At 50.9% G+C, this 14,818-nt stretch overlaps 6 protein-coding genes across 6 annotated transcripts; 3 read left to right on the top strand and 3 right to left on the bottom strand.

Moving 5' to 3' along the window:
* Positions 1 to 3: 3 nt before the first annotated feature.
* Positions 4 to 4,064, bottom strand: C7974DRAFT_470134 (uncharacterized protein). The gene is made up of 2 exons (XM_046146446.1): positions 3,877 to 4,064; positions 4 to 3,820 (listed from the first exon to the last, which is right to left on the bottom strand). The coding sequence occupies exons 1-2, from the start codon at positions 4,028 to 4,030 to the stop codon at positions 240 to 242; spliced, it is 3,735 nt and encodes a 1,244-aa protein (XP_046000683.1). The 5' UTR covers positions 4,031 to 4,064; the 3' UTR covers positions 4 to 239.
* Positions 4,065 to 4,448: 384 nt separating this feature from the next.
* Positions 4,449 to 6,108, top strand: C7974DRAFT_354407 (UbiA prenyltransferase family-domain-containing protein). The gene has a single exon (XM_046139549.1). It carries the CDS (start codon positions 4,661 to 4,663, stop codon positions 5,924 to 5,926), a length of 1,266 nt encoding a protein of 421 aa, XP_046000682.1. The 5' UTR covers positions 4,449 to 4,660; the 3' UTR covers positions 5,927 to 6,108.
* A 1,782-nt stretch (positions 6,109 to 7,890) lies between these two features.
* Positions 7,891 to 8,912, top strand: C7974DRAFT_136447 (uncharacterized protein). The gene has a single exon (XM_046135485.1). It carries the CDS (start codon positions 7,942 to 7,944, stop codon positions 8,662 to 8,664), a length of 723 nt encoding a protein of 240 aa, XP_046000681.1. The 5' UTR covers positions 7,891 to 7,941; the 3' UTR covers positions 8,665 to 8,912.
* A 2,064-nt stretch (positions 8,913 to 10,976) lies between these two features.
* On the top strand, positions 10,977 to 12,091 carry C7974DRAFT_388948 (uncharacterized protein). The gene is made up of 4 exons (XM_046141317.1): positions 10,977 to 11,232; positions 11,284 to 11,298; positions 11,394 to 11,463; positions 11,585 to 12,091. Exons 1-4 carry the CDS (start codon positions 11,170 to 11,172, stop codon positions 11,617 to 11,619), a joined length of 183 nt encoding a protein of 60 aa, XP_046000680.1. The 5' UTR covers positions 10,977 to 11,169; the 3' UTR covers positions 11,620 to 12,091.
* On the bottom strand, positions 12,073 to 13,462 carry C7974DRAFT_136273 (uncharacterized protein). The gene is made up of 3 exons (XM_046135482.1): positions 13,095 to 13,462; positions 12,790 to 13,045; positions 12,073 to 12,733 (listed from the first exon to the last, which is right to left on the bottom strand). Exons 1-3 carry the CDS (start codon positions 13,197 to 13,199, stop codon positions 12,342 to 12,344), a joined length of 753 nt encoding a protein of 250 aa, XP_046000679.1. The 5' UTR covers positions 13,200 to 13,462; the 3' UTR covers positions 12,073 to 12,341.
* A 519-nt stretch (positions 13,463 to 13,981) lies between these two features.
* On the bottom strand, positions 13,982 to 14,794 carry C7974DRAFT_136299 (uncharacterized protein; the record flags this gene model as incomplete). Its single annotated transcript, XM_046135483.1, has 5 exons — positions 14,647 to 14,794; positions 14,521 to 14,597; positions 14,326 to 14,473; positions 14,161 to 14,269; positions 13,982 to 14,092 (listed from the first exon to the last, which is right to left on the bottom strand). Exons 1-5 carry the CDS (start codon positions 14,734 to 14,736, stop codon positions 13,983 to 13,985), a joined length of 534 nt encoding a protein of 177 aa, XP_046000678.1. The 5' UTR covers positions 14,737 to 14,794.
* Positions 14,795 to 14,818: the final 24 nt, after the last annotated feature.

Genomic DNA, 14,818 nt, shown 5'->3' with positions numbered 1-14,818 from the left:
GTCCTGTGAGCAGGATGCATTCAGTGGTTGAAAATTGAAAGACTGACTACCTCAGAGAACAGGGCCTTGCGTTAGATACGGATACTTGTCCCAATGCTCCCATTCAAAGTAGCCCAATCACAAGGGCTCCCTAACAAGAAAATGCTATGTAAACCTCCGTAGCGCCTCGCTGGGATGCAAAGAAAAGCAACGTGTACTGTCTCGACGACACTTTATCCCACCTTCGACCTGTGTGTCCGCTACATCGTTTTCCTGGGGCGACCTCTTGCTCGCTTCGGTGTCCCACCACCCCTGCTCGGCACCATGCCACCTCTTGATGGCACTAGACGCGGTCTACCGACAGGTTTCTTTGGTACTGGTGCAGTTGCAGGAATCTCGTCGTCACTGTCCGAGTCCGATGAAATTCTAGCCTGCGGTGTCTCGTTGACACTTGTGAAAGTTGACACGGGAGCAGTAAATGTGGTTGTAGTCGTGGTAGCGTTCTCGCCGTTGCGCTTTGATGCAGAAGAAACAACTTTGATCTTCTTACCGTTCATCTCTGGGCGATCGAACAGCGAGTTGGTGGCCTGGGGAGGTCCGGTTCGTATAGGTTCAGCAAAAGTGTCAAAGTCTGGTTCGTCGAGGACTGGATCTTCGGCAGCGAGGTCGTTGAAGAAGTCGTCAACAGGCTCTTCGTCATCAGAGTTGAAAAGGGCCATCTTTGCACGCAAATTTTCCTGAGCTTCGCGCTCGGCAATAGCTGCTCGCTCTTCCTCCTCTGCTGCCATTCGATGAGCATCCTCTTCACGCTGTCGAGCCTCAAGAGCGACTGCGGCAGCCTGTTGAGCAAGAATGAGCGATTCGCTAGGTGGGCCTTGCTCAATTTCCTCATGCCCCGCATCTTGCTCTTCGTTTTCTGGCTGAGCGTCATTGTTGACGGTGCTATTCCGATGAGCCTTCGGCGGTCGACCCTTAGGTCTGATCACTGACTGTGGCTTTGCTGGCATCAACCTCCTCTGCTCGGCTCTTTCACGTGCCCTTTCGCGCTCCCGCTCGCGATCGCGTCCTGGTCGTGCAATGCCGTCTCTGAAGTCGGATGGGAGTTCAGTCGGCATGTCCTCATCCTCGTCTTGATTCTTCCGTGCGAGCCAGTTCGATGCACGTGCGCGGCTGCGCCCAGGGTAGGCGCCATCACCACGATCATCATCGTAGAGCTCTTCGTCAGATTCGAGCGTTATCTCCTCATATCGCCGCGACCCGCGAGGCCGACCAGGAGTCTTGGCTGGTCCGCCAATATCGGCATTCCGCTTCTTCGTTGTATACGAATCGTCAGGCTCCGCTCGATATCGGAAAACCTTTGTCGCCTTCTCCTTTTCGTCAAGAGTTCTTGCAGACGTCGCTTTTGGAACGACGTCAGATTGTAAGATAGATCCCATGTGGTTACTTTGTTCTTCGACGTTGTATGTCTCCTGTCGTATCGATACCAGAGGTCGATCGGGCACCGGTCGGTTGCTAATATTCTCCAGAATCTGAGGATCCAGAAAGAGCTTTACAATCATCGACTTATTCCTCATCTTGGCAGCAACGAGAACGAACCTGTCCTCACGCTTGGCCTCGTCCAAAAGTCTGCGTTGCATCTCTTTCTGATATTGCTTTCCAGAAACGTTCTTTGGCTCCAGAGGTTCATCCTCGTCTTTCTTCTTTTTCTGTTTCTTGATTTTTTTCTTCTTGCGGCCACTGGTTTCTTCGTCCTCACGTCCTCGCTTCTGCCCCAAGCGCGGGATGTCGCTGTTCGGGTCATGATTGGGGTCATAGCCACCCGCATCGCCGTTTTGTATTGTGTCGATATCCACGAAACCACCATTATCGTCTACATTACCATTTGAATCTTCCACTGGTGAATACGCAATGCCGTTCCGGGGGTATGCAGGATCTTCATCCATGTACCGAGGGTCCAGCGACGGGTCAGCCATTCGGTCCTCTTCAGCTTGCTGCATACGCCGTTGCATTGCACTCTGGCCCATACCTTCTTCTTCACGCATCCAGTTGAGATTGGACACACTGAAATCGACGAGACATTCAACAGAGCGAGGGTCAGCTACTTTCTTTGTGTCGTGACCGAGAAGCGTGCCTTTAGGTTCGTAGGGACGCTGGCGAGGGTCGCGTCGACAGTGTCCCGTGTTGCAGACCTTTCTGCAATGGGGGCATTTCCAACTGTACTGCTCCATGACGCTCAAAGGCATCATGTCGTGTGCTCGGAATAGAGTGCCGTAGCAGAAACCCATGGCACAATTCGAACAAAATGCTACTTTCCAGTTGGGATGTCGATGCAGGCAGGTATGGCATGACTTGTGTGCCTTCAACCATTGCTTAGACTTTTTGTTCTTGACCTTTTTCGCAACGCCATACGCGTCGACTTCGATCTCTTCGTCTTCCGAATTGTCCTCGGCTTGGGGAGCGTTTATGTCCACGAATGGTCGAATTTTAAGTTGCTCCTGGCATACTTGCGCCAATGTTTTCTTGCCTAAATATCGACGCTCTTCCTGCAAAGGCAGAGGTGTCTTCTCAGTCATTTGACCGTCGATGTCGATGATCTGAGCACGCCATTCCTCGTATTTATGCATCAGATCTTTCCACTTCCACTGCTCGGTCCACTGGTAGCCTGATTGGCAACCACAGCTGCGGCCCATACAGTAACAGTCCATGCAAACATCGTAAGGCTCTTCAATCTCCGAGCTGAACAGATTTTTGCAAGACTTGCAGCTGAGGAACCGGTTGAAGATGTTGCATCTGCAATAAGCACAGGTAACATTGCTGTCATACGGCAGAAACTCGCATTGCTCTCTTGAGGTCTGGTCAAACATTTCCGAAAGCATGATTGACTTATACAGGTCGAAGAGTCTTTTGAAGTCTCGTTGTACTTGTCGGACTTTCAGCGAATGCTGAACTGCCTCCGCTTGGTCGCCACCGGCTTCAACTAGAGCGCGCGCAGTTTTGATGAGCTGCGAGTATTTGAGAAGCGTATAGTAAACAATAGCCTTGTTCTTATATTGCTCATCACGGCACACGATCCTGGAGTTCGGCAAGGCTTCGGACATTGCGAGTTCCAATGTTTCGACAGTCGTTCGATTCCATGCAATCTTCATGGTACGAGTGCCACGATTCCAGACTTGGTGTGGAGCAAGCGGTGGAATCAAGATGAAGTCACCAGGCCGTTGCTCGACAACGTATGTTTTGAAAGGCGCCTTCTTCCATGCAATGAGTTGGGCGAAGTGGTTTTCCACCTCAATATCGTGGCCAAGTACGGAGAGCCAATATTCGGAGACGAGATGCCGGTCCTTCATCTCAGTCATAAACCAGAGAGACGACCCCGGGTGCTCAGGTTTTCCATCCTCGCTGATCTGCTTTGACGCATCCACCATGATGTTTTGCCCGAGCGAAGCACACATCTCACGATGTGACGGTGTATACGTTCCCTCATGTCCGATGTAACACATCAGATTCTCAGCACGCATTTCTGGTGGAAGGCTGCTCATCAGGTCCCCAGAGCGCCCAATGCCACGACCTCTGCGCCCCGTGGAGTCTTCGAGCGCCCCAGCTCCATCAACCTCGCCCGTGCTGTCGTTGAGATAAAAGAGGCCAGAGGGTATGTGGTCCTTGAGTTTGTCTTGCCAGACTTGCGGGCAGTCGATGTCCTTCAGATATATGCGTTGGCGCGTCTTGTCCCTGTAGCGGTCCGGGCTATCGAAAAACTGCTCGGTGAGCTTGTTCAAATGCTTGAGGTAGTGTTTGATGGTGAGAGGAATGTTTTCTTTCGAGATGAGGTTGCGTGCGTTCTCGACTGAAGGTGAGTTAGCAATCGTTCAATTAATCGTGTGTTCATGTCTGGAGACTCGCCTTTTTCGCCGTGATTGTCTCGCAGCCATGACGGTGTGAATGTCCACGGGTCCAAAACCTCCTCGAACCCGTCAATGACCAAGGGCTTCCCGCCAATAATGACATGGAGCAGAACAAGCTTCTCAAACTGCTCCATGCCATTGCTGGCAATCATCTCATACGAGATGCGATCCACATATTGGAAATTGTCTGCAGTCTCGACGAAAGTGCGCACGTCAAAATCAGGCGGAATGGGCTCAAAAGAGGCCCGAGGGCGTGCGGCGGGCATTTTATCTGTATAAGCGCATTCTCGAAATGTCGAGTACGGGCGGTGGGAACACCAGCGCGGCGTTGTTGTTCTGAATTACAAATGCAGTCGCATGGCAGCTCAACTTGTGCCTCCCCAGGCGCACCTATGTGGTGAGAGAGAGCGCGACTGCGCTGCGGCGATGGCAAGAACGTGGCCTGGGTGGTGGTGCGGACGCGACGAGAGCTTGACCGGCAGCTCCAGCTCGGCTCGGGAAAGCGCACAGACGATCGCGCTAGTCGTCCACTTTCTTTGGCTCTCATCTTGAATCTCCACCTCACGTTCACCATCACGCCGTTCGCTCAAAACCTTTGGTGGTTCTGACGCGCCTAAACTCTCGAAAAGTTGCGAGATGTGTAATTGAAGCACCCGGACCAAACAACAGTCTGTGTCCCGCGCGTGACTTACCTTCATCGATACTCATTCTGCACGCGCTGGACCCGCTTTATTTCCTCTGATCTGAATTGGCTAGATCCTTGAGTATCTAGCGCAACGGCCATGGCATCTCACTTACCTCGAGCTGGGCGCTACGGCGCACAACTTCACCGGTATAGCGGCGTGAGATGCCCTCTTCAGACTTCGTTGCGGCGAGCTCTGTCATCAGCATCACTTGTTCCAATGAAACATCAAGTACGACCCAAACAACTCATCGTATCTAAGAACTCACCAGCATATCGACCTACGACCAAAAGTTCCACTCCTTTCGTAGCACATGCCTCGTGCATAGCGACTGTGGCACCAGAGCCACCAACCAGGGCATTACCGGCATACAAACCACCTACGACCGGCCTAATCTCCTATCTACCTGCGAAAACCATTCCATACGCTGAGCTGATGCGATTACAAGCACCCGCGGGGACATACTACCTGTTCTTTCCATGCGTCTTTAGCACATTGTTAGCCGGTGCGATGGCAGTGCCCGTTGCTGCGCCATCAGCTGTCCTCGGCACAACAGCACTCTTTTTCACGGGGGCACTCATTATGCGAGGAGCAGGATGTACTATTAATGACCTTTGGGATCGCAATCTTGACCCTCATGTCGAACGCACACGACTTCGTCCTCTTGCGAGACGAGCAGTAACTCCCCGACAAGCCATCGTCTTCCTTGGTGGCCAGCTGACTGCCGGCCTGGCAGTTCTGGTCTCTCTACCTTGGGAATGCTTCTGGTACGCCACACCATCTCTTGTCCTTGTCACTTTATATCCGCTAGCAAAGCGTGTCACCTATTATCCACAGTTTGTTCTTGGCCTCACTTTCTCTTGGGGAGCTATGATGGGCTTCCCGGCGCTTGGTATCGATCTTATCGCCAACCAGGCCGCACTGACTGCCGCTGGCTTTTTGTACGCTAGCAACGTTGCCTGGACTGTGTTGTACGATATGATCTACGCCCACATGGACATCAAAGATGATGCCAAGGCTGGCATCAAGAGTATTGCGCTCAAGCACGATAAGGATACGAAGGCAGTCCTATCAGGCCTTGCTGTTGTGCAAATCGGACTCCTTGCCGCCTCAGGTTATGCTGCAGGTCTCGGTCCCCTCTTCTACATCGGCTCTTGTGGAGGTGCTGCGCTTACACTCGGCACCATGATCCGCCGTGTCAAGCTGAAAGATGTCAAAAACTGCTGGTGGTGGTTCGTGAATGGCGCATTCTTTACTGGAGGTGTGATCAGCCTTGGCCTGGCTGGTGAGTACGTTGCGCATCTGTTTGGCTGGTATGATGAGGGTGAGAAAAAAGTCGAGACGCCGGTAATGGTTAGTAGTTAAACTACCTGCACGCAGTGACAAACATTACGAGGTGGGATGATGTTTGTGTGACACATCAACGTGTATATCAATGAGTCCTCACAGGAGCGGGGAGCCTCAGGAGCATCACACTCCAATGTACAACATCATCACACTCCAATGTACAACATGAATATCGAATGCAACAATGTAATACACTTTCAGACCTGGCCCTCGCTATCACCCACGTTTACAATAAGCATGTTTTGAATCTCCCTATTCCTACCGCTGTTCGTACACCAACCGATGGTATGTACGAGAACTGTCAGCGAAACTGGAATTTGTCACAAATACATGTGGACAACGTTATCAACAGCACCAATTATCCTCTTCTTTCCTCACTACTGACAGGTATTGACGGTTCAGTATCTCCATCAAACTGACGTAGGTCTGCTCCAGCCTCATTATCGATAGTCGTGCTGTCCAGGACGAGATACGGTACTCCAGCCTCGAGTTCAAAACCTGCCCGTTATCAGCGATTATTCACCTGTACGAAATAGGGCAGATGTACGAACTCTCAATATGACGCCTTCGAGATCGTCGACATAGCAAACAAAGAAGCGAGTCGTGATAGTGCAGCCCAGCCATGGCCACGAGAACACCGAGGAAACCGAAGCAAATTGGAACAATCATGTCCTGGAACGAGTTCTTTGACATGCCGGTCTCAAACTTGGCGTGGACGTCGACTTGGGGTAAGTGATGCTGAAGCTCAATACAGGTAATAACTCGAGAATAAGGCGAAGTAACAACTGTAGAAGGCCTAGATAGTAATGGAAATGAGTACATCAAGTATCTTTACGTAGTACTTGAGAATAACACTTTGTAATGATGTAAAGAACCAAATGATCGAGATTCTTACCACTTCGCTTGCCATGCTCAGACTGACAGGACCCACTGTGAATGGCTCGAATGCATCTGTCAGGACTACGCTGGCGCCCAGTGATCCTTCGGCGGTGCTCAGTAGCTTCCGCCGAAACGAAACTCAACAACACATGCCCGCCGCAAACGTCGGGTAAGGGGTCGAGAAGCAGATGGACTGATACTCCTTCCTTGGGTCCAGACTGTTGGAAGTGCAAGCGCCCATATCCCTGGAAGATCATCTCTTACGGTGCCACTCTTCGTGTTGCAAGGATACACGCGACGGGGGTCATAGCAAAATATCCTTGTACGGTGAAAGAGGGCTCCCTGATGCAGGTCACCCGACTTGGAATGTTCGAAATCCATCATCAATCTGGCGTAAGGTGCAGTAGTGCGATGTGGAATCCAGTATTTGATGCAGCAATGGCCTTGCTAAAACCATGTATAGACCTTAAGGCAAATGGAGCGCTTTCCATTGTGTGCACCGTGCGGCAAGGCAACATACGCCTGCTTCGCGGGCTAAGCCGCGTCGCGTGCGTCGCGTCGCGAACGCTTACATCAGGAAAGGGGCAAATCTGGCCTACCCCAGTACATCGTGATGGCACAAAGCTCTCCGGCCATTACCCAGGCACGTCCAATCACCCACTTGACACTTTTGTAGGATCTAGATCATCTTCATCAAAGCCGCTGAGCCGCAGAACAGCGCCAGGATCATTCTGTTCAGACGTATACATCCCGATGTAAAAAGTCTCTAACGAGATTATTGATCCTTTTTGTCTAGTGCTGCATGCTGTGAAGCGGCTGGTTAGATACAAGACTCAGAAGGCTTCGTCGGCACTGTGTGCCTGCTTTTGATATGACGCCAGGCGCTCGCTTTAATTTCCTAATTGATGTTATTTCGTTGGAGGATTTAGCTGGACAGTACAGTGAACATGTATTGAGATAGGTCTTGATTTGAGCGACGGACTGACGTTGAAGTCGAAGGGTGACATGGTGGATACCTCTTCGACCAATGACGTCACGCCTCTAGTCTCGACTTTGCCAATTTAGGTATTGAAGTGCAACGTCAATCCATGTCCCAATCCTCTCAGGAATCTTCAACGCTATACATTGGGTCTCGAAGGCTCCAAGAACCGCAAATGGAAATACTGCCAATCACCTACGCTCTTGTTATCCTTCATGCAGGTTATCTCATCCAACTGTCTTTCCGCCAACCCAGCAGTAAGGTCGTTTCAACACAGACCGAATCATGGCTGATGTGGTTCGCCGCGTCGCCTCTCGGCATGATATTCGCACGAACAGCAACCCTCGCCATCGCCCTTCATCAAGCCACAGTCGCCTTATCGCTTTCACATACATTACCGCACAGCGATGATCTCTTGCAAGCTGTGTGCCCAATACCTCAGTACTTGGATCTTGGGCTTTTCACCTGGAGCAATACAGCTGTCGTTTCACTTGCATTTCTGTACCTGGGGAGCTATATCCGTTTCCAGGCCTACGCACAACTCGGCACAGACTTCACGTACCGAATCACCAAACCGGACCGGCTCGTCACCTCCGGGTTCTATGCTTACGTACGTCATCCATCATATACTGGTCTACTCATGGTGCTGCTGGCGACGTACTCGCTATTCCTCCGCCAACGAGGGCTCGTCAGCTGTTGGATGCCGCTCCTAGACCAGAAGATGGTCACGGACAAGACGCATGCGTATCTTGTGCCGGTGATCGGTTTCAGTTGTGCCATATATCTGTTCATGGTGAGAAGAGTTGGAGAGGAGGAGGAGATGATGGAAAGAGCATTTGGGGAGACCTGGAGGGAGCACAAAGTGAGGACTAAGAAGTTCGTTCCATATATCTACTGAAACCAGGTTGCACAGATTGATCCATATTCATGCGGCCTGACTCTTCACACAATAACTGCCTTGTTCACAGGTGCCGATTTTATGGAATTGCGAGCAATAGACACGCGATGACTGGAAGAACGCACCGCGATCGGCCAATCATTATCCGAAAGCCGAAAGACCACATCAAACTAGTCAGGTAAACTGCCAGGGACATAAGGTTGAGGAGGAGGTATGTCAGATCAGGCGAGCTATTTGGTGTTCAGGTAGCACCAGCTCCGCTGTGGCGGCCGCTTTGACATGTTTGAAGTGGCATTGTGGCACGGCCTGGCTCACTCAGCTCTGAAGAACCAGACGAGACACCAAACACTGTACTTGACAATGATTCCTTCAGGTTGGAAATGACACTAATGGCCACTGGAATGCCCAACCTAGCCGGCACTGAGCCATTACTCATTGGGCTCCCAAACATGGTAGGTAACACCACGAGAGCCAAATCCTATGGTGTACGCCGGAGTTACTGATCGGGGACAAGTAGTCTTGGTCTTCCCATGTGCGTACGAAGCGAGTGTTTCGGGCATATCCTTACCAGCATCTTACGTGGATGTTTGCTGAAAAATGTCATGATCTTCGCGGTCAAACGGATGCATGCCTGGAACGGAATTAAGCCAGTTGATGACGTTGGCAAGGTAGGATACTGTCGTTACCTGTTGAATTACGGAAACATCAGATCGGAGTGGGATTCCTACGTTTGTGGCTTCCCTGATGGATCTCGAGCTAACTAGCGAGGTTTTGGTTGCAGTTGCGCCAACAACCTCTTCAATGAGGGCTGAGTGTTAGCTAGAGAACGAGACCTATTCATGAATTCGTACCTGTTGCCATAGTATTGTATTGGGTCGTTTGTTGCATCGTGTGTGGGGACTATGCGTTATTTTGTTGCCGACTGTGGCTGAGCCGCGACGTGCAACCAACAGCCTGGCATCGGCATTCCACGGAAACTTGAAAAACAGTAGCACAGCCTCAGATTAGGGGTTCACATTCTATCATATGCGTTCAAGGTCATTTCAAGACCGATGCCTAGAGCCAGAGCCATTGTCGTCTGTACGTGAATGTGTCTCATTCACAAGCATGTCGTTACCACAGCAAACTCACTAGTTCTAGTTGATCGTTCGTGTATCTAAGAGCCATTGCTGTGGCGATTGCCTGCAGTGTCTAGATGAGTATCAACGACTATGATCTTCGAACCTCGGCCTGGTAACCTCGCAGCAATAGAATTGGCGCCATAGAGCTTGTATGGAATCAAATTTACTGTCGCTGCCGTTCCTGTGATTGCGTGAACAGCTTTTTGTTGAAGCTAATCGGCTGCGTTCTCGCTAGAGTCGGTATTGTGGTACTGATTGGTAAAGTCACTGAAAGTCTGAACATCGTACTAGATATTCCAAGGGTCCAGCAACGTGATGATATTCGTCATCGTCGCATGCTGTGCAACTTTGGTCGGGTAATAAATGAGTGCATGGTTGTCTATCAAGTAATCAGCGATGTCCTGTACGATCGTTAGCAATAGCACTCGACGACACTTGTAACCAGAATTACCAATGTCATATTAAGCCTCTCTACCCGCTTGCGACCCTTCGACCACTCTTTTCGACTGTGAAGCCTGGGATAGGCAGGCTCAGACAGACGGGGGTATGCTGAAGACGCTACGGCACTGGCCACAAAAGCGGCAAAGTAGAGGATAGAACGCATGTTGATGTGGTTTGCGTTGTATGTAATTGGCGAGCTGTATCGACACGCTGGTTGTAAGAATGCGAGCGGCGCGATGGGAGTGGTGGAAGGCTTCAGAGTATCTGCTCGATGATGATATTTGGTGAAGACTGCTTGTGTTGTGAACTTCGTTGAGGAGTCCAATATGAAGGTTACGCTGCCCTTACTGGGTTTTGATGTTTGTGGGCTGTCATGACAAGTGGTGTCGTCTGTTCGGCAAGTGCAAGTGTTCGAGGGCTTGACGTTGATGAGCTATCAAGCCGCAAAGTGGCATTGAGACGCCTGCGTATGGTTTGAGATTACGCTGAGCGTCTACATATCTTTTTGTTGTCAATTTGAGAGCTGCTAGGCCGCGTTGTCATATCATTTGCACATGTTGTTGCCTACAGACGAAATAATGTTGTCAGCAAAGCTCACTGGACTCGCATCGGCTAGGGAGAGTGGATGTGCGATATTTTACAAAGCCCATTATGGGGTGCTGTTGTGAGATCTTATTGTAAGGCGCTTTTGTACAACGCTATCATGAATGCTATTGTAAGGGTTATTGTGAAGTCGCAAACGTTCACACGTGGCGCACATTCAAGCTGCCCCACCCCTTGCGTTCTAGCCCTTCGTTCTTCTCACACCAATCACGGCGCTGCAAACCGCGCTGCTTTTAACGCCTTCTGTCAACGCTTCCCTTCCTGATCCTTAAATTCCACCGCTGCGTCCAGCACTTCAACACAACAAACCTCACGACACACAGACGGAAAGTTCGACAAAATGGCTCGTGGCAACCAGCGTGATAAGGCTAGAGAGAAGAACTTGAAGGAGCAGGCTGGCAAGGTAAGTCTACCTCAGCCTTCTTTGCGAAACATGAGCTGACAGCAGTCGTAGAAAGGAGGAAATACCGTACGTACCGCCTGGCATGTGGTAGAATCAAGATTGCACTCAATCGGCCTCGATGCTTATAGAATACGTTTGGGCGTGGCTGATTTTTTTTACAGATGTCTGGCTCCCAGCAAGCGAAGGCTAAGGAAGACGCGGCTGCTATCATGCGCGCCAAGCAGATTGCGGGTATGTATCTTTTCTTTCTATCGTTCTACTACCGCTATCTGCGAAGGCAATTTTGCTGCGCTGACAGCGGATGTGGCATGCTCGTCCTGTGACCCGTGGGCGGCGCTGACAAGCACCGCAGCCGAAGCGAAGAAGGCCGAAGCCGCCAAAAAATAGATGCCTAAGGCGTGAGCAAGCGACAATCACCCACAACTGCAGTGCGCATGACGTTTTGGAGCGCGCAACGCAGCGGAGCGGGCGTCATTGGGAGTTACGAGCAGCTGCAATTACTGCGACATGTTTCTTGGAGGATCTTGGGTATACGACATTCATAATCTACGAATTTGTGGTGATGCACTTGCCCAATTGCGCCAACACCCTCTATCGAGAACAAGACCTGATGCAAACGCTATATGGATTTGAATTGCAGAGTCGTGCAAGCCTTGAGGTTTGTTACAAGTACAATGAAACCTGAGATATTCCACTACAAGTCAATGGGAGCCAGAAATGTCACGAAAAGTTGCTTGACTTGACATACCGGGACAGAGCAAAGGAAACTATACGTCACAATGGCCTAGAATGATGCCCACCACGCCAGACCTCACAATATTCAATCTGACATTTTCAAGTACAAATGCAGTTCAAGAACGTGGAGTCAATCTCTTGGATTCGACACTAATTCCTAACAAATATCCCACATTGTCAAATGCGGATTACGGTATAATGCTAACGCCCTCATTCATCAGAAGTTGGTATAAATACTCGACATGGCATCGCAGAAGCCAGTCTGAACGCGCCAAAGCCAAGGTAGAAGTCTTCACCCCTCGTCCCCATCACAAATTACACACCTTCCGCCAAACTTTAACAGCCCCGATGTAGAACTCGTTGTAACCCGCTGATTATCCAATCATGCCAGCGAAGCCACCGAAGTTGTTGATCGCTGCGCTCGCGGGGAAGGAGTTCATGCCACACAAGCAGCTACATGTGCAAGTCTGACCCGCACCGTCGGTTCCTTGACCCGCGACAACAGTCGCAGTCGCGAGCGCACCACTGCCAGATGCCGTAGCGACTGCACCAGCTTCGCCACCAGCTTGAACTGTAACGGTCGAAGGAGCGGCGGCAGCGGCAGGATCAACAGCTTGGATAGCCGAGTCCTTGAGTGTAGTACCGTTCGTGTTGATAGCGAGCTGTTTGAACTGCGCCATTGTCTTCTCGCCTTCAAATTTGGCGTTGATGCTAAAGACCATACCCTTGCCGCAGTGTTCGCCTTGAGCCTGTTTGCAGTACATCCCTAATAGTCGTCAGCTCCTATCTATAGACACCACTAAATCGAGACACTAGACTTACATATCGCTTCAGTAGTTTCGACGGTCATGTTCCAAGTCACACCTGCCTTCCCCTCGGGGTTTGGCATGAACCCGGAGTCTTTGCCGCCTTCCATGGCCTTGCAGGGCTCGGCGAAGGTGGATTGCGTGGCTGTGTGGTTCTTCTGGAAGAACTGGAATTCAACGACGTCGCCCACGTTGGCGATGATGGATTCTGGCTTGTAGCCGAGGACAGGTGCCATACCAGTCTCGACAGGTGTCAATCCGCCGACAACGACCTAGAATTCGTTAGAAAGCGATTGATAGAACAGGTTGAGTAGAGCTCACGGTGTGTGTGGCTGGCCCGGCTGCAGCTGCCGGCGCAAGACTCATGACCTGCATCTGGGCCGCTGCCAGTCCGGCGACGATGGGGAGTGTGTTGATGAACCTCATTATGGCTATGTCTTCGTGATGTCGTGAATTTTAGAAGGAACGTAACCGCTTGGGCTAGCTATGTATATCGTGTGGTTGATTAAAAGGATCGAAAGGCGCTACGAGAGCCGGCTCGGACAGAAGAAGTGAAGAGAGAGACTAGAATGAGAGTGGAGCACGCGCGACGAGACAGTTATGAGGCAGAATGGGGAGAGAAGAGATGTGTGCCTGGGACATCAACTGCTTAAGAACACGCATGAAATTGTACGTCTGGGGGTGGTAGAGGGGCCGTACTCATGGCGAAACATAATGCACATGTGGCTCAGCGAAATATCCTCGGAAAAGGTTGTCATCTGCAAAAATCGTTTGATTTTGGGCAAAATGCTGAGGTTGGCAGGCGTGGCGGAGTGTCCTGATGCTCGAAACGTACGAGGCGGGTTCGAGGTTGTCGCGGTAGTGTCGCAGATCTGTCTCGCTTCCAGGCCACACGGCCCAGCAATGGCAATCCAGCTCCCGGCGCAAGGCCACAACCAGTAAAGACGCCTGAATGAAGAGGCTGGAAGATCCCATGCCGCATGAAGTTTCTTGGGAGTTCATCTCGCAGCGTAGACCTCCCGAAGGCCGTGAGGCAGGAACTGTTGATGATCGTGGCCCGATCTGGCTAGGCCGACAAAATGCTCGCACTCTATTGGACCAGTATCTCTCAAGTGTTAACCTTTTCCAAGCTCTCGCAGGATCTTGGATAAGGTCAACACTTAGATCTCCAACATGGGCTGTTTACAACGTTTGTCGGATTATTCGCCTTCACTGCCTTGGTGGAGCATCTTTCGGAAGCTGCTGTCCTGCATGCAGGCCAGTATAGTACCCTGCGTAATACCACGACATCATAATGTTCTTGAGGTTCTCGTCTTGAACTGTCAAAACGTTAGCTGTCAAGTCCTACCGTTTGGTCAGGTAAGGAACTGTCAGTCTCAAAACGTACCTGTGGCCAATAGAGCCTGAGGCATTGCGGCGAAGACGTTATCGTGTGGCGCTGTGGTTCCTGCATTGCCTGACTTGGGTTGGTCTAGCTCTTCGGATGCTGTTGTTTCCTGACATCTGTCAGTTTTGAAGTTACGTGTCGCGTGTATGTAGGACTGTGTCGTACCTGCAGTTGATCTCCTGCCATGTCAGTTTGCTCGACGTCCTTCGTCTCTTGCACTGAGTCCTCGGTATCCATCTGATCCGAGTTGTCGTTCGCATCGGCCAAGACTCCAGCAGTTGCCTCTACCTCACCTATCAGATCGCCATGATCCCTGCTCTCTTCAGCGCTGTAGTAGTAGATATGGAGCCTTCGACTTACTCGCGCAGCTCTTTCAGCTCTTCCTCGTTCAAGACGTCTTCCAAGCGCTTGCCGGATTTGGCGATGCTATGGTACTTCTGAGCTCAGATCAGTCAGTGAACGACCTGGAAGGAGCAAGAAACGCACTTCATATTCGGCCACAGCGTCATTCCAGGAATCTTGCAGAAATGAATCGTCCCATGCATTCTTGTCGCTCATGTCAACTCCAGGCGCCATTCTGAGCGTTAAATGCCGCTTGGGCGAATCAGGTGAGGTCACGTCAACGAAAGTTACGGAATAAACGCACAATAGATCAAGG

This window comes from Boeremia exigua (genome assembly GCF_020726555.1).
Source record: "Boeremia exigua strain MPI-SDFR-AT-0100 chromosome Unknown C7974scaffold_3, whole genome shotgun sequence".
Classification (NCBI taxonomy): Eukaryota; Fungi; Ascomycota; class Dothideomycetes; order Pleosporales; family Didymellaceae; genus Boeremia; species Boeremia exigua.
The sequence above is the reverse complement of the archived record's forward strand: the minus strand, read 5'-3'. Positions and strand labels throughout refer to the sequence as shown.